At 49.8% G+C, this 23,899-nt stretch overlaps 1 protein-coding gene across 1 annotated transcript in view; it reads right to left on the bottom strand.

Annotated features, from left to right (window-relative positions):
* The window catches only part of IL1R2 (interleukin 1 receptor type 2), a 35,475-nt gene extending 29,604 nt beyond the window's left edge, over positions 1-5,871 (bottom strand). The window contains exon 1 of the mRNA XM_081254245.1: positions 5,818-5,871. Coding sequence (XP_081110371.1) covers positions 5,818-5,831 — 14 coding nt within the window. The 5' untranslated portion in view covers positions 5,832-5,871. The remainder of the gene's footprint in view (positions 1-5,817) is intronic.
* Positions 5,872-23,899: the final 18,028 nt, after the last annotated feature.

Raw genomic sequence — 23,899 nt, 5'->3', positions numbered from 1 at the left:
ACAGCTGCACCCAGACAGTGACGCGACGGTGAGCAAGGTGATGGATTAAGCTACTGAGATGTTGTAGGTTATCTTGCAGTGTAACCCGGAGGGTATGCACAGCAATCAAAGAGAAGAATAAGGACACTGTGTTCGTTTTCTATTGCCCTGGGGCAAAGGACCACAAACTCAGTGACCTGAAACCAAGCCCAGTTATTAGCTCACATCACTGTGGGCCCAAGGTCAGCCTCTGCTTGGATGGACTCTGCTCAGGGTCCCACGGGTGGACATCAATGCTTGGGGTCCTGTCCCACGTCCCTGGGGCTATGGTAGAATTCAGCTCTTAGGGATTATACAACTGAGGTGCCCACTTTCTTGCGGGCTGTCAGCCAAGGCCACTCTCAGCAACTAGAAGCCACCACTGTTTCCTGCCCCGGGGCCCCCTCCATAAAACGGGACAGTTTGTTTCCTCAGGGCCAATGGACCACCTACTTCACATCTCTCTGACCTCTTGACTCTGACCCCTGGACCCTCTTTTAAAGAGCCCAGCTGGTTGTGCCAGGAACACCCAGGATGGTCTTCCTTTTGATTAATTTCACATCAACTGACCGGGGACCTAAAATACATCTGCAAAATTCCCTCGCCTTTGCTGTATAAGGTAACCTAATCATGGGAATGCCATCCCATCCTGTTTATATTACCCACCCTCATCCAAGGGGAGGGGGCTGCACAAGGCATGCTCAGTGGGGGGCACCTTAGAATTCTGCCAACCACAGACAGTTAAGAAAACATGCTGATGAATACTAGCTCTAGAAAATTTAGGACACATCCAAAGCCATACATTGACTTCCTCGCTCCCAAATAAGAAAACCTCGTCTCGAATATTCTAAAGCCTTCCTACTCAAAGTGTGGTCCCTGGACCAGCATCATGGACATCACTTGTGAGAAATGCAAAATCTCAGGCCCCACCCCAGAACCAGGGAATCAGAATCATCTGCCTTTTAACAAGACTCCCAGGTGATTTGAGAAGCATTGATCGTAAGGACTGGCTCATTCTTAAATAAAGTAGGCAGATACCCTCATGGATTAAGACCAGGGACAATATTAAATCCCTGTACCCGGATCACCCCAGCCCTCTCAGAGTGGTTTCTGAAATTTTGAGGTCAGAACCTCATAATCTGATGATGATGATGATGATGGTGAGGATGGTGAGGGTGGTGAGGATAACTAACACTTATTGAACATCAACCATGTGCCAGGCACTGGGCAAAGTCTTGACATGTATGATTTCTTTTAATTTTCCCAATACTTTACAAACTAGATATTATTTTATTTTTTATTTATTTATTTTTTTTGCAGTACGCGGGCCTCTCACTGTGTGGCCTCTCCCGTTGTGGAGCACAGGCTCCAGATGCACAGGCTCAGCAGCCATGGCTCACGGGCCCAGCTTCTCCGCGGCATGTGGGATCCTCCCGGACTGGGGCACGAACCCACGTCCCCTGCATTGGCAGGCGGACTCCCAACCACTGCGCCACCAGGGAAGCCCAATATTATTATTTTTGTTTTAGAGATAAAGACACCGAGGCTCACAGAAGTGCAATAACTCCTCCAAGGAGATACAAATAGAAGTGATGGGGCCAGGACTTGGCCCTCATCCCTTTAACTTAGGGGTGATGTGATCAGATTGTCACAAATAGTCAAAGCTAATCTGGGAAGCACAAACTGGGGGTCACAGGCCTGTTCAACTTGTGGATATGCATTTTTTCAGCTTGAGTGGTGGTGTTATTATTCATTGAATCTCTTTTCTGAGGGACAAACTCATTCCAGTGGGTCATAGGCCCTGTCACTCACAGCCTCACGGACTTGACTTACTGCCTGACCCCTGAATACACTCAGGTTAGCAATCCCCAATTAAGTCCAAGCATTCTTAAATTTCCTCTTGACATTTCATGAAAAATTTGAGGGCTTCCCTGGTGGCACAGTGGTTGAGAATCTGCCTGCCAATGCAGGGGACATGGGTTCGAGCCCTGGTCTGGGAAGATCCCACATGCCGCGGAGCAACTGGGCCCGTGAGCCACAACTACTGAGCCTGCGCGTCTGGAGCCTGTGCTCCGCAACGAAAGGCCACGATAGTGAGAGGCCCACGCCCCGCGATGAAGAGTGGCCCCCGCTCGCCACAACTAGAGAAAGCCCTCGCACAGAAACGAAGACCCAACACAGCCAAAAATAAATATAAAAAATAAATTAATTAATTAAAAAAATTTTGAGTGGAATGAATACTTCCCAGAAATTCTTTAAAATAGCAAAGAACCCCTGCTCTCTAATCCATCCATTTCATCAGATGAATGAAACTAACGTCCAGAAACAAACTTATACGTCCAAGTCACATAACAAGATAATATCCTGGTTTTAAACTGGCCTCTTGGGCTTCCCTGGTGGTGCAGTGGTTGAGAGTCCGCCTGCCGATGCAGGGGACACGGGTTCGTGCCCCGGTCTGGGAAGATCCCACATGCCGCGGAGCGGCTGGGCCCGTGAGCCATGGCTGCTGAGCCTGCGTGTCCGGAGCCTGTGCTTCGCAACGGGAGAGGCCACAACAATGAGAGGCCCACATACCGCAAAAAAAAAAAAAAAAAAAAAAACTGGCCTCCTCTGGCCCACAATCAAGTGCCACAACAATTTACCTCGTGTGTTTAGGGAATTATTTGCGCTCAAAATGAAACAGAGGTTCTTCACTAACGTACGCTCCAGAAACGTTTAGATGGAGTTTCATACAGATTCTCATGCTACTGATAAGTCAAATGCCCACGTATCTAATGAGAATCATCAGATACATGACAGGTTTAGAACACAGGCTCTGCAGGGAGAAAGAAGAAGTCCCTAAATAGTTTATATAAGTGGAACAGTGAGTATAAGAGGTAGAATAGAGCAGTGGATCCCAGCCTTAGCTGCACATCAGAATTGCCTGGGAAGCTTTAAAAACTACTGCTGCCTGGGCCCCAACCCCCCAAGCTCCTGACGTAATTGGTCCCAGGTATGGAGATTTTTTTTAAAGCTCTCCAGGTGATTTTAATGCTCAACCAGGTTACGAACACTGGAGCAGGGATTCTAAGATGCTGGAAGACCAGCATCATCCCCATCACTGTTTTTCCTGTGACCCCATTGGCTTTGGCTCATCAGCTGATCACAGAAGCGTCCACGTCCCTTTCATCTTTCTGCCGCTTTCTTCCTTCCTTCTATAAGCAGCAGTCCTTCGTGCGTAGAGAACAAAATTGGTAGGAAACTGAGGTCTAGTTTCACACGCTGAGGTACTCACTTGTTCCTGCTGATTTGCTTCTGGACATGAAACCTCCTCTCGTCTCCTAAGGAAGTGTTGCTCCCAGACCCATAGCCTCAGCATCACCTGGGAACTCATTCGAAGTGCAAGTCCTCAGCCCCTCCTGCCCTGCGTCTACTAAATCCAAAATTCCGAGTGGGCTCAGCAATCCGTTTGAATAAATCCTTCAGGTGATGCTGAAGCAGGCTGACGTTTGAGAACCACTGGTTGAAGACACTGTCATGATCAAGTGTCCCCATAGAGAGAGCAGGTGATGGTGACATAAAAAGACCACCCGAAACTATATACTTGCACTACTTCAGCTGTGTTGTCACTAGACTCTGCTATCCTAGGGTCTGTGCGTCCTGATCACTCAGGTGTCGATTGTAGGAGTGGGGATATTGAGGGGAAGGGCTGTGGCAGGTGTGGAAAGGTGGAGCGGCGTCCCAGGCCGGCTGGGAACAAATGGTGCGGGGACCATCCTCACAGCCCCACAACCCTGACCAAGCTCCCTTGCTTGCCTGTTACGATAACCAGACAGGCTAGAAAGTGGAACATACAATTAAAATATGGGCAATGGGCTTCCCTGGTGACGCAGTGGTTGGGAGTCCACCTGCCAATGCAGGGGACACGGGTTTGAGCCCTGGTCCGGGAGGATCCCACGTGCCGCGGAGCAACTAACCCCGTGAGCCACAACTGCTGAGCCCACACGACACAACTACTGAAGCTCACGTGCCTGGAGCCTGTGCTCTGCAACAAGAGAAGCCACCGCTTGCTGCAACTAGAGAAAGACTGCACGCAGCAGCAAAGACCCCATGCAGCCAAATAAATAAATTAAAAAAAAATATGGGCAAGACTGTAATGAGGTTTGAGGGGAAGTGCCCCTTCTACCGTGCCTGTAGGAGGAGCCCCCCTTTTCGAGCTGGGAAGAGGGACCCCCGCTCTCTTGGGGAGGGAGAGCTCAGAGAAGGGTGAGCAGAGGGGGAGGGGGTGCAGGATGGGCTGCCGGGAGGAATGCCCCAGCATCTCACCTCTGACATCGAGCTGCCGGAGAGGCTCAGAAGGTCAAGTCACTCAACTGCCTCAGTTTACAGGAGAGGAAATTCAACAGGATGACAAGCCCCGAACAGCATCACACGGCATTAGGGCAGAGTGGGACCAGGGGCTCCCGAAGGAGCTGGGCGCCAGGAAGAGGCAAGGCCTCCAAAGGGGAGTGGGATTCGAGAGGGAGGACGTCTAATACAGAGAGCAAGCTTTTTTTTTTTCGGTCGTACCGAGCAGCATGTGGGATCTTAGTTCCCCAACCAGGGATCGAACCCACACCCCCTGAGTTGGAAGCGCAGAGTCTTAACCGCTGGACCATTTAGGTGGCACCCCCTTGAGCCCGGCACTGTGCTAAAGCTCCATGTGATTCAGATTCATACGCCTTTCCCTCCACCTGTGACCCTCACCATCAGCATCACGATTTACAGACGAGGAGACTGGGGCGCCGGGAGGGTGAAAATAAACTGCATGGATTACTTAATTATAATCGAGAGTAAAAATGATTTTTTTAAAGAATCGCACCCAGTTGTATTATTACTTCACAGGAATGAAGAAGCAAGGGATAAAGATAAGCTTAATACTTCCTGGCTGTTGATTACTGGTGAGCTGCTGGCCACTGGGTGGACCATCTCTATTCAGTGATACTTTTTCACTGGAGAACAGGATTTTTAAAAGACAGTTACTATAGGAACAGGTGCGTGACATCACACAGCCAGTAACAGGCACAGCTGGACTGGAACCCGGATGCTTTAGCCTCTGGGGCTCACACTTAGCCACACTCTGCGGGATACTCCTCCAAGATGGCCTTGAGGGTTGGTGATCAGCCAACACGGAGAGCTCAGGCATTAGAAAAGTTACTCATACTTTAGAAAGCATCCCATGATCCTTCCAAAGAGGAAAGCCTCTAAACTCAGTGTAAGTCTCAGAGGCATAGCCTCCCCTGAGCTGAACACAAATCCTCTCAGCAATTCCTTTCCTCTTACTGACTCCACAGCAGTTTTGCCGGTCACTTCCAATCATAGAAGGTCCTTAGAAATTCTCCAATCCAGCGCCCCCCCCCTTTTTTTTTTTGCGGTACCCGGGCCTCTCACTGTTGTGGCCTCTCCCGTTGCGGAGCACAGGCTCCGGACGCGCAGGCTCAGCAGCCATGGCTCACGGGCCCAGCCGCTCCACGGCATGTGGGATCTTCCCGGACCAGGGCACGAACCCGTGTCCCCTGCATCGGTAGGCAGACTCTCAACCACTGTGCCACCAGAGAAGCCCCCAGCCCCTTTTTTGACAGATAGAGAAACTGAAGCCCCAAAAGGTCAAGGTCACTTTCACACAGGTGAGGAAGGTCACAGAGATGAGGAAAGTCACATGGAGGAGGCACCTGGGGTCTGGAGACATCAGGAAAGCCTCCTGAGGTGCCCTCCAGAAGCGATGGAGCCCAGGTGTCCTGACTCCCAGGTCAATGGCCCTCCCGTCCCTTCTCCCCTTACCTGCAGCTCTGCATCGTTTGCCTGGTGCTTGTCTCCTGGGATGGCTGCCAGGCATTTCACCTTCAGTGGGAGCTCAGCAGTCTGGCAGGAATTTATATTCTCATTGTCCAGGGATTTCCCAATCAGGCTTGTGCCACTCCTCCAACTGGGTGGCTGTGAACACACCTTTTCCCTCCTCACAGGGAGCCCCGCCTCCGCTGTAGCGCTGGGTGTGTGATCACTCAGATGGGGAAGTGGCCAGAGAAACTCTGTGTAAGTTTCCCTATTTTTTGTGACTCGTTAAAAGTTACGTACTTCCAGCTGTGAGGTGGTTTTAAAGTGATGAGTATTTTGCCCAACCACGGCCCCATTAAAGAGAAAAGGAGGACTCTGTGGCTTTAACCAGCGAGGTATGTGCTGTTTCCCCCATGAAGTCCTTCTAGGGTTAGGAGACCCCCACTGCCAGTCTTACGTGATGTTTAGTTGTTAGCAAAGGAAGGGGGTGATTCTCGAAGTATTTATTATAGTCTGTGGGATTTGGCTAACTGAATAGTTTAGAGATGGAAATTCATGTCTGTACAAAACCAGTGTCTGCTAACCACCCAGCAGCCCCAAAGGTGATACTGAATGTGCCTCTCCCCTCAGGGAGCTCCCCGTGGAGCTAGAGAGCTTGGAGCCCCAGGGGGTGAGCCTGGACCCCTGCTGTTGGATGGAAAGGAAGGACTTTTCCAAATGTCCTTAAAAATCCTTGTTACTAACCTGAATGACATCTTCTGTCTGATTTATTCAGATACTGAGGCTCTTACAGGTGAAAAGGCAGATGCAGAAACTCTTTTAGAGAAATCTTAGGAATTTCATACCCAGAGCAAATGGCTCACAGTCAAAAGGGCCCGCCGGCATTAGTTTTATCCTTTTGCTAACAAGGAAGGTAACTTTCAAGGGTCACAACTCAGATGGATAAATAATATCTGAGAAAAGCAATGCTGGAGCAAGATGGAAACTTAGAGATGGTCAAATCCATTCTCCAGTTTCAAGGAGATGAAATTGAGGTCCAGGCACATAGGGGGACCACAGGTGAGTTCACTGGATTAATTGAGTGTGTGTATAACTTCACAATGGGGTTTTTATGGAAGCTGGAAATACCCCCAAAAGAAGTTTATTGGGCAAAAAGTAAATGTTACCTTGTATCTGTGTTTATTCTTTTTCCAAGGACCAGTTGAAGGGGGAATATTTGTTTCTGTTCCATAATTTTGACATGGTAAAATTGAAGAGTGAGCTGTACATTTGGGGTCAAGCCAAGGAAGTTTCAAGGGTGTGAATTCACCCAAGCAGGTAAATCTCACCAAATACCATCGTCATCCCAGGATGAAGGGCATGTCAATAACTGAGTCCTCTCCACACCGTCTCTGTAGTCCACCAAACACATTAATCCAGCTGACCTGCCAAGGGTTGAAGCAATGAGATCCTACTCACTAAATAACATACGACATCCCACATTAATAGAGCCAAAGAAAGGAAGTGAAATCGTGCAATGTGCCTTTGGCCATGCTGAAGGGTAACTGCTGATCTTGTGATCCAGAAAGAGGAATTTATATAACCTCAGCTTTTTCCATGGGAAACCTTGATCCTCAAGCCACAAGAATCATTTGAATCTTTGAATCGTCCTTTCAAAAACTAATGCCTCAGGGTTTCCCTGGTGGCGCAGTGGTTGAGAGTCTGCCTACTGATGCAGGGGACACGGGTTTGTGCCCCGGTCTGGGAAGATCCCACATGCCGCGGAGCGGCTGGGCCCGTGAGCCATGGCCGCTGAGCCTGCGCGTCCGGAGCCTGTACTCCGCAACAGGAGAGGCCACAACAGGGAGAGGCCCGCGTACCGCAAAAAAAGAAAACAAAAACAAAAAAACTAATGCCTCAGACTCACAGCCACCCAAGAACAAGTCCCCTGGCCTGCAGCAGTGCAGGCTGACCTCGGTTTACTGGGCTTTGCTTTACTGCGCTTCGCAGATACTGCATTTATTATACATTGAAGGTTCGTGGCAACCTTGCTCTTTTTCCAATAGCGTTTGCTCACTTCGTGTCTGTTTCACATTTTGGTAATTCTCCAAATACTTCAAACATTTTCATTATTACTATATTTGTGATGATGATCTGTGATCTTTGACATGGTTGCAAAAAGGTTATGACACACTGAAGGCTCTGATGATGGTTAGCATTTTTTAGCAATAAAGTATATACACATAATGCTATTGCATGCTTAATAGGTTACAGTAGAGTGTAAACATAACTTTTATATACATGGGGGAACCAAAAAATCCATGTGACTCACTTTATTGCGATATTCGCAGTATTGTGGTGGTCTGGAACCGATCCTGCAATATCTCCAGGGCTACATTTTCGGCATCCTCCTTCCCCTCCAGGGCCTACACTGACCTGTTCCCACTGTCACCAGTGCATTGGTTCAATTTCTCCACCAACTGATGGGAAATAAACAAGGCACAGAATGTTCCGTGGTATCTCGAAATCCTCTGAGGTTTGAGGTGAAGGTCACCCAGGATGTCTATTGCAAGGGTTGAAGCAATGAGTCTTCGTTTTTTAGGCTCAGGAGGACTTTTCAACGTCTGTTCTGGTTCAGAAATCAGCAGCATCCTCTGAAAACCCCGTGTCAAGATTTCCACCCCCTTTCCTTCCTTGTGCTGTGGAGGCAGAGGGTGTGGGAGGTGAGACGGGAGCTGGCGGCCAGGATGGCGTGGGTTGGCCACTACGCCATGTATTACAGCGCGGGCTATTTGTCCCTGGTTTTATGGAATAGCCTCTGTCTTATTATCCCCATAAGCCCACTCATACCTATCAGATCAGAGTTCTTTCATTTTTGATCCAAGAAAATATGGTCATCGAACCTATAGGATCAATATAGCAATCACCCCATAAAACTGAAAATTCTAAGGCCTGCTCTCGTCAACAGGACAATTACAGAAAAAAACTTGGTCTTATTCACGGAGGCAGGAGAAAAATCATTCCCTTCTCATAAATAACTTACAAATTAGCAAACTAAAAAGGAAAATATCTACCACAAATGGGCTTCAGTCTCCTCAGCAGTAAAAAGAGAGGGCTGAGGTCAATAAGTTCTGTATTAGTTTCCTTTTGCTGCTGTAACAAATTACCACCAACAATGGCTTAAAACAATACCACTTGATCCTCTTACAGTTCTGGAGGTCAGAAGTCTGACATGGTCTCAAGGGGCTATAGTCAAGGTGTTGGCAGTGCTGAGGTCCTTCTGAAGGCTCCAGGGGACAATCCTTCTCTTACCTTTTCCATGTCCTAGAGGTTGTCCTCAATTCCTTGACTGTGGCCCCCCAGCACATTGTCCTTTTTTCCCCCCTGCTTCCATCAACACGTGGCCTTTTTTCTTTGACCTTCTTGCCTCCCTCCTAGGAGGACTCTCGTGACTCTATGTGGGGCCCACCCGAGTCATCCAGGATAGTCTTCCCACCTGAAAATCCACAACTTAATCACGCCTGTAAAATCCCTTTTGCCATATAAGGTACCAAACCCACAGGTTCCAGGGAGGAGTTTGGTGTGTTTAGGGGACTACTATTCAGCCTTGACAAGCTCGAAGATTCCTTTCCCGTTCTCAGAGTCTGTGCCTGATGATGCTACAGAGTGTAGGGAATGGGTCTGCATAAGTGTGAATTGGAGGAGCGCAGTGCCCATCACACCTAAAGGTCAAGGCTGTCTAGATGGCGTGGCGTAGAGAGCATGCACAGAGCATTCGAGAGCTGCAGGAGAGATTCTGTTTTGTATTCAGTTCTTACCAGCTCCTCCTTGGCTTCCTCCTCCTAACCTTGGTTCCAGTGAGAGACACCCGAAGGGATGAGAACTCTAACGGCCACTGCCCACTCTCCCCCCATCCTGCCCACGGGGCCCGGAGCGTGGGCAGAGGCCAGCTGGATGCTGGGCCCATGTCATGCCTACACCCCGTCCTCAGGGCACCCAGCCCCGACTGCCTCCCCACCGAAGGCCGCAGAGCTCCCCATTCCACCCCCACATGAACCGTTGCATCCTGCATCCACAAACCAAGCCCTCCCTCTGCCGTGGGCTCCGGAGACTCCAGAAGCCTGCTCTGATTCGAGGTCCACTGTCCCTCTCTGTGCCCCTGCTTCCCTCTGCCTTACGCTCCACCTCTGGGCTGGGGACATGGGGCCGGCGCTGGGGACGTGGCCAGTCCAGAAGAACAAACCTAGAAGCCGACCTCCCAGGGCACTGCCAGGCCATGCGTGGAGGTGGGGCCATTCTCTCCATGGGTGGGAGGGGTGTAGAGACATTCCATTCCTTTAGAACCAGAAAGAGCAACAATTCCTTGTCCTAGAGATTTGATTTCTATAAGAAGCAATGCCGCGTGTCCCATCACCAAGGGTGGCCAGGAAGACATGCCTGCCAACAGTCCCCGTGGCTTCCCGTCAATCCAGACGGAAAGTGAAGTTTCCAGATCTGGCCGCCCTCCCCACACCTCCCACATCCTCCGGCCCTGATACCCCTCCAGCTTCTATAGAGCCCCTGCCCCCAGCTTCCAGTGAGTCATGGGATGGTTCTCTGCTTTCTAATAATCTCAGTGACACACAGAACATTTGCTCAGCTGACACGCAAGCGCCATGCTTCTGGGAAGCAGTGATGGTGCCTGAATCACCCTGCCAGGCCCCAGATGCACCCACGGCCTTCTCATCCGTGTGTCATGTAATGTAAAGAACCCCACCTGGGCAGGGGCACCTGCCAGCCTTCCCGACAGGCATACAGACTTCAGGCTGAGCCAACTCTGATTTGTCATCTTCAAAACACTCCAGGCCCCCAGGGCAGGTGGTCAAGGGCAGGCTCCACAGGATTTGGCAGCTGGGCTGAGGACCTGGGGTGAAGCGAATCACAAAGAGATCCGGGTTCCTCAATGTCCCATCAGGGTCTGGCATTCCAGCTTTCACAGGAGGTGCCACTCCGTGCGGTTCCCAGTCACCCCACCTCACCCAGCACTCCTGCAGCTATTACACTTGCCCCAGGGGGCCTGTGTGGGATCAGTGACCTCACACGGCTGTAGCTGGCCTCAGTTCATGAACCTTGAGCACGGGACCTCCCCCCACCGGAGAGGAAAAGGAAGAGGATGGTCACCCCTAACGTGGCATGGGAGAGACTGGCTGAATCTGGAGGACAAGGGTCAGTGACACACCAATGCATAGTTTATGGGCTGGACAGTGCTCTTAGGAAAGACACTTTAAAACGGATCTGAAGTTCAGAGCCAAGACCTCCCCTTTACTCCGCAAACCGCCCTGGATTAACCAAGTCTTTTAGTAAGCACGTCTGTGTTCTAGCTTTGACATCTGGGGCCTCGCTGTCCCCTCCAAGGACTAGCCAGTTCCTAGAGATACCAAACGACTCACCCGTAAGTGTGCCTCTCAAACACAAACCAACCAGCCCAGAGCCCACACCCCAGCCGCCCTCAACTGTGTCCACTTCCATGTGTACATTTCCCCATTTGGGGGGTCCATTTCCCCCCCACTTAGAAAGCCTTTAGAAGCATTCCCATCTCCTTTGGGTTGACAAAAGTGGATAAAAACAATTTTTCCTACATCCCGTCAGGGCGAACCCAGAGCTCAGCAAAGGGCAGACCAGTAAAGAGGGCAAAGCAAGAGCCCCCCAGCTGGAGAAAGGGGGTTGGTGGAGCAGCAGGGGCAGGAAGCAGAAAGCCCTGGGTCAGCGAGAAGCAGGGTGGCTGTGATGGAGCCCTGGGGCAGCAGTTCTCAAAGTGTGGCCCGGACCACAGCAGCGCTTCCTGGCAGCTCGTTAGAAATGCAGATTCTGGGACTTCCCTGGCGGTCCAGTGGTTAGGTCTCCGAGCTTCCAGTGCAGGGGGCACGGGTTCGATCCCTGGTCGGGGAACTAAGATCCTGCAAGTCGCGCGGCACATCTCCCCGCCAAAAGAAGAAATGTAGATTCTAAGCTCCCACCTGAGAGCACTGAGTCAGAAACTAGAGGAGGAAACAAACAACTGGGGTCTGACAAGCCGCCCACCCCCAGATGATTCTGATGTGGACAAAATGTGAGAAGGGCTATTCCAGTGGTTCTCACCTCTGAGTGCCCATGAGAGGCGTCTGACAAATACCCACGCCAGGCCACTCTCTCACCAATGAGACCTGGGCAGTGCAGGTGGGAGCAATGGGGCTGGGTCAGGCAACACTCTCAAGTTCCCCTGTGGTCTCTGGGCCGCCTGCCAGCATTGAGAGCCGCTGCCTGAGGCCTTGGGCCGCTCACCTCCTCCAGGGCCCTATCTTTGGCTGCCTCAGGGAGAAAACACAAACAAGTAAGAAAATTCCAAGGCTCACTCACAGAGGACAGGTCCTAAGGAAGACACAGGTGAGGCCTGGGGTTTGCCAGGCTTCATCAAAGGGGCCTCGCAGACAACTGAGCTTCCAGATCTAATGGCCAGCATCTACTCAGGTCAACCAGGGGAAGCTGACTTCAGCTCACAGCAATGAAGCTCAGAAAAGACCAAGGACTGGGTCGGCACCCCATTCATTCATATTCATTTCTCTAATACATTTTTGAAAACCTGCCCCAGGAACTCATATTCTAGTGGAGGAAAATGACAAAAATGAAGAAGTAAACAAAGGAGTGTCAATTTACAACAAGCGAGATGCTGAGTAACCAATAACCGATGCTAAGGTCCTCTGCACAGAATTCCCTCCACGAGGTAGAGTCAAAGGTCAAGACACAGACCTACTAGAGAATGGACTTGAGGATATGGGCAGGGGGAAGGGTAAGCTGTGACAAAGCGAAAGAGAGGCATGGACATATATACACTACCAAACGTAAAGTAGATAGCTAGTGGGAAGCAGCCGCATAGCACAGGGAGATGAGCTCGGTGCTTTGTGACCGCCTGGAGGGGTGGGATAGGGAGGGTGGGAGGGAGACGCAAGAGGGAGGGGTTATGGGAACATATGTATATGTATCACTGATTCACTTTGTTATAAAGCAGAAACTAACACACCATTGTTAAGCAATTATACTCCAATAAAGATGTAAAAAAAAAAAAAAAAAAGGTCAATTCTTGCTGGAATCAGTCCCCACCCACAGAGTCTGCGGCACCTCACCTTGGGATGTCTCAGGCTTGATCTGGCTACGTTAACGCAGTAAAAGTAGGGGCATCAATAGTGCTGGCAATTGAAACAGGACTAGGGTGAAGTTTGTTCTGATCCCATCTGTATCCAAAAGGCTTGCTAAGGGTTTCCCTGGTGGCGCAGTGGTTGGGAGTCTGCCTGCCGATGCAGGGGACACGGGTTCGTGCCCTGGTCCAGGAAGATCCCACATGCCGTGGAGTGGCTGGGCCTGTGAGCCATGGCCGCTGAGCCTGCGCGTCCGGAGACTGTGCTCCGCAACGGGAGATGCCACAACAGTGAGAGGCCCGCGTACCGCAAAAAAAAACAAACAAACAACAAAAGACTTGCTAAGTAAAAAACAAACAAAATTACAGCAAGCACATGCTATTAACTTAGGAAAAATAGTCACGTACCATAAAGTGATGATGCATTGATAACAAATCATAATTATTTCTCTATTCAGAACACTCTGTTAGCCTGGATCCATTTCCAGAGTGTACTTGACAGACTTCCAACAGCTTTAAATACATGCCTTCTCCCACAACTTCAAGCTCATCTCCTTCTCAAAACAATGACTGAGAATCAAGTAGGGCAGTAAATGGTCTCCTACCTGAATCACAGGTTCATGCCTTTCTTTCCAGCGTCTGGATGGAGAAGCAAGACCCCCTTCCCAAATGCTCCAAGGAAGCACCCCTCACCCCACCAACGGCTCAAGAGGATGATGACCCACAGTCATCCTGACCACTCTCCCAGTGACTAAGAAGACAATGTTAGAATCACACACGGGCAGACATGCCCCCCTGACCTACCCTCCTGGGCCTATACCCAGAGGAGTCAGCCCAGGAAGGGGTGCAGAGGAATTCCACCTCCAGACTTTATGACAGCCCCAGGTGAGGGGGGAGAGGAATCCTGGGTTCTGTAGGATTCAATCAATCCGCTATTCACCCTCTGGGAATCTTAGAACCCCAGGGGCTCCACAGCCCCAAGCTCTGGCTTCTCCAGACCCTGAAAGACAGGAGGCAGCTGGACCATTCTAACAAGGCCTGAGGAGCTGCCCAAGCTTTGGGGCCATCTTGGGCCAAATTCTAGTAGAACTAAGCAAACTATGCCTTGGGGCTTGTTTGGTCAGAACACTGTGGGTTTTGCCCTTGTGCTTGGGTATCCATGGACCCACAGGTTGTTGGAGTGGGAAGAGGCTCGGGGCCCCCCAGGGCACCCCCTCCCTTTGTAGATGAGGAAGCCCTGGTGGTCGGATTTCACCATGTTAAAGACTAAGGGCTGAAGCCCTCCCCTGCTCCCTGATGAGTTTCCAAGCCTCGCCAGCTTAGACAACAATTCTTTGAAAAAGCAGAAGGAGAAAGTCATTTTCCAGACCAGGCTCTGTGCTCTCCGGGTGAAATCAGCCACCCAGGGTGATGCTGGTCTCCCCGCTGGCCTCCCCCGGAGCCACCTCTGGGTCCAGACCAACTTTGGCTCCTAATCCAACTTACCACACCCTCGGTAAGCGTCTACACCTCCTGCATCTCTGCGAGTGTGAGGAGGGGTCATGATAAGACCCACTCTCTCTCCCAGAGCACCTACTAAGCGCCTGACTCTATTCCAAGCACTTTATTTACATATTCACTTATTTAATCATCCCAACAGTCCTATGAGGTAAGTATTATGATGTATTAGCCGCCCTGTTCTGCAGATAAAGAAACTGAGGTATGCAGACGTCAAGTAACTTGTCAAAAGAGCACAGGTTAGGGGTTGAATTCTCTTTTTCCAAAAAGACATGTTGGAGTCCCAACTCCCTCCCCCAACACCTCAGAATATGACCTTAGCCGAAAACTGCAGCTTTACCAAGGCAACCAAGTTAAAACGAGGTCATTAGGGTGGGCCCTAATCCAATACGATTGGCGTCCTTATAAAAAGAAGAAATTTGGACACAGAGATGGACACACAAGAGGGACGACAACGTGAAGACACACAAGTAGGAGACAGCTGTGTGAGTGCAATGACACACCTACAAGCTGAGGGATGCCAAGGATGGCTGGTGACACCAGAAGCCAGAAGAGGCAAAGACGGATGCTCCCCTGGAGTCACCAGAGGGAGCTTGAGCCTGTGGACACCTTGACCTGCGACTTCCAGCCACCAGAATTGTGACACCACTCATTGCTGTTGCTCTGAACCACCCGAGAGTAGTAGCTCACGTTGGAGCTGAGACTCCGCCTTGGGCCCTGTGGTTCCGGAGCCCATGATCCCATCCCCACCGACCAGGGAGGCTGGAAGGGCTGCTGCCAGTTCAGCACCAGGAGGGACACGGCACAGCCCTCATGCCTGGGGGTGGAGGAGGTAGCTGAGCCCTCCACCGAGAGGGGATCGGCAACGCAGATCCGATGGCCATCCACATCCCCAGAAGATTAAAATACACCAGGAAAGGTGGCAAACATCTCCAACAAGACTGAAACCATCCTCTAACTTCCCAGCATGTAGCAACAGAACCCTTCACTCTAGAATGTCATGTCCCTGAAGAAATGGGACGTGTTTGTTTACCATCTTCTTTTGCTAACCCGTATTTCACACTGATGGTTGAGCCTGTCACATTCCAGCAGGAAGCGAATTGCTTTGTTACTCTTGCCAAGGTGGAATGACGCCAAAGGCAAAATGCCTTCCAAGGACGGGTAGGTGAGAGGCCCTCTCCAAACCCATTCCCTCACGCCTCGTCGCCCTCCAGGGTGGACGCCGGGTCCCAGGCTCAGCACAGCACAGTGGAGGGTGCCAGACAGAAGCTCAGCCCCCGCCCTGCCCCAGGGGTAGAGTCTGCACCCTGATCCTCAACAGCCATTAGAGATAAGGGCGAGGATGCTCAGGGATAGGGAACCCTGGAGCAGTATCAGTCACTAATCCCACTGAGTCTAACGCACATTTACTAAGAGCTCAAAGAGCTGAGTCAAAGGTGACCACGATTCTCTGCTCATTAGTGGCCCGGGCACAATTCCTAGTCTCTCTGGACCTGTCTCCTCCTCTGCACATCAGGACAATAACAATATCAATCCAGGGTTGTTGTAGGACTAAACCAGCATGCAGCAAAGTGCCGGGCACAAGTAAAGCACCAGCAAATGCTGGCAACTACAGCAAAACTAAGCCCAACTCATTAACGCCCTGGGCACGAGAAACCAGCCTGAAGTGCAGTGGCTCAAGGCACCTAGAGAGACAGCTGGCGGGAGGTGAAATACCCCTGGAAACAACGCTGTGTGTGTCTGGGGGTCGAGGAATGGCCTGCCCACTCCCAGCCTTGGCTGCCAGGGCTCCTGGCCTCACAGACGTGCACAGCCCCACCCCAGGGGCTGGGACCTGCCTTCTGCAGTCGGAGGGAATTTAGGGAGCCCTGAGTGCCTGGCTCAGTGTCGAGTCAGCCTTGCCAGGCCTCGGACCTGGTTCCTTCCAGACCCCTCTCCCAGGTCAGGCTGGGACCCGCAGGCCCTGCTTCCTGGCCGTGCAGAGGCATCTGCAGGGGAAAAGAGGCCAGAGGCCAGGAAACGGGTCCAGGTGCTTGGAAGGCAGTGGCCTCTGCGGAAGACGGGGTGCAGGGTGAGGGACGGGGGTAAGTCAGAGCTGGTGCAACGAGCCCCATTGGCCCTGCCACAGATAACCTCCCGCACCTGCCAGAGTGACCCTGGTGCCTGGCCCAGCCTTGGGGGACGGGGCCCTGAGGAAGCAGTCCATCCCCACAGATCCCTGACCCTGATGACCTGCCATCTGCTCCACTGCACACCCCGGTTTCCGTGAAAGGAGACATGGGAAAGGAGCTGATGCATATGAAGGCCGTTCTGTGGCAGGACTGAAGGAACTTTCTAGAAGGTGACATCAGCCAGGGACAACTCCCAGGTCGCCGGTGACACCGGCAGCTCCCACCACAGCCAGCCACCAGGTTACAATGAGAGCAAGTCTAAGACCAACTTTTGCCTCATACATACACAGGCGTTGTTGAACTAAACTCGTTTATTAGCCAGCAAGGACAAAAGATGTTCGTACATCCTATAAGGTAGGTTCAAGAAAGTGCCAGTGTGCTCCAGACTACACCTGGCATAGAATATCCATTCAAGCCAAAGCCAAGCTGGCATCAGGTGGCTGGAACCCACCTGTGACCTGGCCTGGATTCAGGATGAGTGGGGCATCGTCCCTGTGGAGAGTCCTGATGTCCTGTTCACACAGGAGTGGAGAATGTTCTCTACAACATGGGCCTTTCATCTCAGCAAGGAGGGCGCAGGACTCGATCACATCACACCCATCAACAGGTCACTGTTATCGGCCAGGAAAATCCATCCTGGCATTCTGTTGGTTGTTGATTGCCACAGAGATGGCAGGAAGCCTTCTCTGGGCTAGGGGCTTTTTACCAGAAGGCCAGCAGATCTTTGGCCTGGGGTCTCCTGACCAGAATTCTTGTAGCCCCTGGGGCAGAGCTGCATCTCAGAACCACACATGGAGTCCCAGACGCCCACGTGGTTTCAAAGTCAGTTACCTGAGGCATGAGAGGAGGTCGGCCTGACCCCAGGGTCCCCAGCAAAGGTGCAAACCTGAATCTAACCTGAATCTAACCAAGCAAACACCGGACAGAGAGCAGGGACCTTCCACAGAGTGCCTCACCCACACTCTTCTAAAGGGTCAAACTTGTGAAACACAAAAAAGACAGTGACCTGGTCCCGAGGAAGGAGGCTGAAGAGAGAGGACAACCAGATGCTACGAATGACCTTCGGCTCTAATGGACATCATTGGGACAAACGAGAGAACTGGTATAAGGTCTGTAATTGGATAAGAATATCATGCAAAGGACCTGATTTTGATCACTGTGCTGCAGTTATATAAAAGAATTCCTTGCTTTCAGGAAATACACCCTAAAGTATTTAGGAATATAAAGATACGCCTACAACTTACTCTTAAATGGTTCAGGAAAAATAAACACACACACACACACACACACACACACAGGGTAGGGGAGGCAGTGGAGAAGAACAAAATAAACATTAAAATGTTAACATTTGGCAAACTAGGTGAATGTTGTGGGAATTCTTTTTACTATTCTTGCAACTTTTCTCTAAATGTAAAATTATGTCAAATAATTTTTTAAGTTAAAACTTAACACCTGAGGGCTTCCCTGGTGGCGCAGTGGTTGAAAGTCCGCCTGCCGATGCAGGGGACACAGGTTCGAGCTCTGGTCCGGGAAGATTCCACATGCTGCGGAACAACTGAGCCCGTGAGCCACAACTACTGAAGCCCACACACCTAGAGCTCGTGTTCCGCAACAAGAGAAGCCACCGCAATGAGAAGCCCGTGCACTGCAACGAAGAGTAGCCCCCGCTCCCCGCAACTAGAGAAAGCCCATGCGCAGCAACGAAGACCCAACGCAGCCCAAAATAAATAAAATTTTTAATTTAAAAAAAATTTTTTAACTTAAAAAAAACAAAAAAACGAGAACAGTTGTCAGTTATTAATCAAGTCCAGGCCATTTAGGACCAGTCGTCACAGGGGTTGTAGTTTGGCTTCCTGGGCTGGCTGCTAGAGCAGCACTCTGACTTTTGACAAGGCTAATTTACAGACAACAGGCTGGCTTCCCGGACAAGTTGCTGCAGATTGTGGGTCAGAGTTCTGGTTTTATATATATTCTGGCTGTTGTCCATTTGTGTATTCAGTCTCTCCATTTCCAAGACCAGCAACCTCTACCAGTACCCAGTGATCTCAAATCCCAAACTTCAACTCCTACCTGGAAGGTTTTTAAGGAGCTAGAACAACCAGGTCCCTGAAAGGTGCCCACAGATAGGTCACCCAGCCAAAGACACTGGAGCATGAGCCCCAGGAGCCCCAGGCATTTCCTCAGCAACATGATTTCTCGGCCTCCGAGAGCTGCCATTGCCCCAGCATCTCAGCTGAGCCATCGAGCCAAGGTTCCAGGCCTCCTCCACAAGGCGGCACGTTTTCCCCCCAAAATGCCCTCACTTCCTGGTAGATCACCATTCTCATCATTGTCAGCCCAGCTGGCCACTCCCTGCCCACAGCGCTGGCCAGGTCTCGGGAGTCAGGCCCAGGCTTGGGCAGGAAGGATGACCACATGCTCACTCATGACAGTGCCCTGCACTCTTTCTCCAGGAAGTGTTTCAGGTATGCAGAGCTCGATTCTGTCTTATTGGGGAAAGTTTCTGTGTTGTGATGGTCATGGCTGCTGCTTTTAGTCACTCAGAGTATGAAATGCTATCGTCACGCTCACCTTCCAGGCCCCTCCCTTTCTTTTTTTTTTAATTTTTCATTGTTTATCTTTTATAACTTTTGAATTTAACTTTTTATTTTAAATTGGAGTATAAGTGATTAACAATGTTGTGTTAGTTTCAGGTGTACAGCAAAGGAATTCCGTTATACATATACATGTATCTTTTTTCAAATTCTTTTCCCATTTAGGTCGTTACAGACTACTGAGCAGAGTTCCCTGTGCTGTACAGTAGGTCCTTGTTGGTTATCCATTTTAAATATAGCAATGTGTACATGTCAATCCCAAACTCCTGATCTATCCCTCCCCCCAACCCTTCCCCCATCCCGGTAACCATAAATTCATTCTCTAAGTCTATGAGTCTGTTTCTGTCTTGTAAATAAGTTCATTTGTATCATTATTTTAGATTCTGCATATAAGCGATACCATATGATATTTATCTTTGTATGACTTACTTCATTTAGTATGATAATCTCTAGGTCCATCCATGTTGCTGCAAACGGCATTATTTCATTCTTTTTATGGCTGAGTAATATTCCACTGTATATGTGTACCACATCTTCTTTATCCATTCCTCTGTTGACGGACACTTAGATTGCTCCCATGTCTTGGCTATTGTTAACAGTGCTGCAATGAACATTGGGGTGCATGTATCCTTTTGGACCATGTTTTCCTCTGGCTATATGCCCAGGAGTGGGATTGCAGGATCATATGGTAGCTCTATTTTTGTTTTCTAAGGAACCTCCGTACCAGTCATCTGCAAACCACGTCTCCAAACCCTGCCTTTTCTCCAAACCCACCGGAGTTGTAGTGAGTCTGTTATGCAGACACATGGCTACACAAAAGTTCTTAGCAAGCCCAGACCAACCTCCAAGATCCAGCAGCCAAGACACTGGCCCCATCCATCTTAGATGCAGGAAACATCAAACTTCTTAATTTTTCCAAACCAAATTAAATCTGGCCCTGAGCCTACCCCTTTCCAAACACAGACACACATACCTTAGTCAGAGCTGGTAAGAAATTCAATCTCAGTCAAGTCCAGGGTCATACAAGAATCCACAGGAAGGACCTCAACACCAATATCTTCCCTCTGCTCAGGGGCCACACGAAAAACCCTCTCCGGACAGACAAGCCCAGCCCCAAAGCCCTTCATTACTCTCAAGGTCACGCTGCTTCATACCTGGTACCCAGGGACACCTGCGGCCATCCATACACACACACACACACACACATAGCATTAAAAGATACTTTGGAGAAAAAGGTAAAACCATGACTCTCATACAAATATACAAATAAACATGTATTTAAAAGGCATGAGGGATACATGCAGATGTTATAACGGGATCAAAGGAAAAGCCAAAACAGCACAATTTGTGTGGAAAAAGCAATGTTGGGATGAATTACAAATGGAGACAAAACTGGTTTTTTCCAAGAGGGTAGGGGGAAGCCAGTCACATCTCTACAGGACAGGACCCAATTTCCATGCCTCTCAGTTTCTTACAACTTACAATGAGTTGCAGAATAGCTCCAGGTAATGAACAGGGCTAGACTCTGATAACCCAACCCCAAAGGGTGTACTATAGATGATGCATAGTTTTCCATTGAATCACAACTTGTTTTTCTTCAACCTAATCTCACCAAACTCCACCCTTGCTCTCCCATTCCTCACTCACCTGGGTCAACCCAGGCGAATCTGCTTAATGGGCTCAGATCTGCTGGAGGGGGAAGGGCTGAGAGGCTGAATAGACAGACAGACAATGGCCAGACCATATACACAAACAGAATTCTGACCCACAATCTACAGCAACCAGGCCAGGAAGCCCACCCATTTTCTATAGTAACCAGCCCAGGAAATTAGAGTATTGCTCTAGCCTGCCCAGCAACCAGGAAAGCCAAACGATAATCCCTGTAACAACTGGTCCCAAATAGCCAGGACTTACTTGGTTAGTAACTGACAGTTGCCTTAATATTTGTCCCCATCTCCTGAGCACTTCTAACTTAGGACCAGCCAGAGAAAGCCAAATACACACCCCTAGCCAATCTCATAGGACACCCGGCTTCTAGCGAGCCTCCCCCCGGCTTCCTCATGTCAACCATCTCCAATCAGGTCACCCCTGAAACCTTCCCTCTTCCACTATCAAGCTTTCCCGCTCCTCCACTTGCCTTTGAGGCTCTGTCAAAACACAAACAATGATGGTTGACTCCCTCGCTCTCACCAGCTCTGCATAAATAGTCTTTGCTTTTCTCACGTGGGTAGTTTTCATTTATTTTCACAAGGGCATATTCTGTCCAACAGCGTATAAAGTACTTGTTTACCCCCTATAACAAGAGAGGCCAGAATTCAAAATCCAAAGGCTCAGCCTGCCTACACGCACTGGAGAGCAGAGAAAACTTACCTTGTTCATTCTCTACAGAGAAATAAGAGAGCTGTACTTCACCCATCTTCCTGTCCCCCAGGAAGAGTGCAAGGACACAGGTGATCAGCATGGAGTCCCCATCCCTTCCTAGCCTCTGAGGGCTGCAGCAGAGCTGACACGACACTCCTGTAAGAAGCACCTGGCCTGTTTGGGAAAAGCATCTTAGGAACCTGTTTGGAAACAAACAGTTTTTAGCAGACAGTTGCTCTAATCTACAGATCCTGCACTTCAGCTGCAACATTTCCAGCCTCCAGTCAGACTGGTCCCCACAATCCGACTTGGCTCTGGCCAATCTGTCCTGTGGCTGTTTGTCCTGAATTCAGTGGGGTTTGTATAGTGACAGACTCCCTCGGTTTGTCTCAAGTCTGAAGTTAAGGGGAGATTCTGTCAGCAACCAAGGAGCTCTGTTCCATCCTGAATGGCGGCTTTTTTCCTCCAATTCCTGGGCTTGTCCCTATACGTGTGCTCCTAAGTGGTCCTAAGTGTACAGTCCTACCACTCCTTAGATTGTCTAATTGTTGAATATATCATGCAGTGTTAAATACATCGCACCCTTAGAGCTGTGTGTGCATTCATCTTGATTTCAAAACTCTGAACGTATGGCCAGCATATATTTGAGCTCATTGTTGGTGAAATCTAAATGTCAATAAAATAGTATACCCGTAAAAATAAAAAGCATCTGAATACCTCAGTGCCTCCCAAACCGACCTGCACCCTCTGCAGAATCCCACTGTCTGAGCCTTTCCTCCTGGCAACTCATCACAAGACCACCTTTCCCAACCCCATCCCAATCCCACTCTGGGTCGCCGCTGCAGCTCTGTCTAATGCCAGTCCCGTTGCTGACCTTGCCCCTGGGGTCAGATAGCCAGCAACGCAGACTCTATTCCAAGAGGCCTTTCTTCAGGGTGGTCCCCCTCTCTCCTTAGACCCCAGAAGACCCTCATTTCCAACACTTTGGCAGGTGGCCCTGAAACGAATCATCCTCTGTAGCTTTTCTTACAAACCTGGGGTGGTGGTGAAGGGCAGAGGCAGAGGTGGGCAAGGATGGAGAATGGAGAAAACAGGAGTTGCAAGAGGTCCTGAAACCCTTACCCTCCCCCATGCCCCCACCCCCGGGGACTTATCAGGAGAGTAAACTCATTATATTCTCACGTGCATAATTTACCACTTACCAAGGATATAGAGATTCTGTTATTGACCCATAAAATTAAAAAATTCATTGAGAGCATTGGTGAATCCATCATGGCTTTTTGTATCCATATGCGTGTATTTTCTCAATTAACAAATGGTCCAAACACCATGACTCTGCAAGTGCCCCCTGGGCTCTGGGTCCCCTGGGCTTTCCTGGGATGGGAGTGACCAGTCTGCTGTTTCAGGCAAAACCCTGTCACTTCCCCGCGCGTGGTCCTTGAGCAAATCACAGCCTCTCTGAGTCTCCTTCCTCTAAGAAAACACAGCAATACCTTCCCTGACCAGCTGGCTCACCAGGCTGATGTGAGGATCAAACAGCATGGGGTTTGTGAATGTCCTTTGAAATGGTTTAAAAAAATAACCCCCAAAAGACATGAATAAATAAATAAATGAAACCAAAGTCATACACATAGAAGACACTATTACCTATGAAATATTATTTTCCTTCTTACCATAATTCTTCTGGGTGAACTTGGGCATGAGGGGATTAGCCATTACTACAGCGTTTGCATTTTTATAAAGGGCTATTTATTAATTCAGGGGAAAAAGAATCCAGGAAGGAACTAACACGGGTTTGGTTCCAGCCCCATTAGCTGCAGTTGTGTGACTTTGGGCCCTTGATTTAACTGCTATGAGCATCCATTTCCTCATCAGTAGGTTAAGAGGTGATAATACCTGCTTATAAATTGTTGGGAGGGTTAAAGGAGATAATTCATAGATAACCCAGTTAGCTCTGGTGTCTGAGTTATAGGAAGTTCTTTATTATTTTTTTTTATTAGATTCCCATAGGGCCAGATTTGAGAAAACCAGGGCGCTAAAAACTCTTCAATTCCACAAGAATCTATTGACTGTCCAACTAGCATTGTGCCAAGATTATATAGAAATGCAAATATTGGGCTTCCCTGGTGGCGCAGTGGTGGAGAGTCCGCCTGCCGATGCAGGGGACAGGGGTTCGTGCCCCAGTCCGGGAGGATCCCACATGCCGTGGAGCGGCTGGGCCCGTGAGCCATGGCCACTGAGCCTGCGCGTCCGGAGCCTGTGCTCCGCAACGGGAGAGGCCACAGCAGTGAGAGGCCCGCGTACCGCAAAAAAAAAAAAAAAGAAATGCAAATATT

This window comes from Mesoplodon bidens (assembly GCF_964165515.1).
Source record: "Mesoplodon bidens genome assembly, chromosome: 14".
NCBI classification, from domain to species: Eukaryota; Metazoa; Chordata; class Mammalia; order Artiodactyla; family Ziphiidae; genus Mesoplodon; species Mesoplodon bidens.
This window is presented reverse-complemented; position numbering and strand designations above follow the sequence as displayed.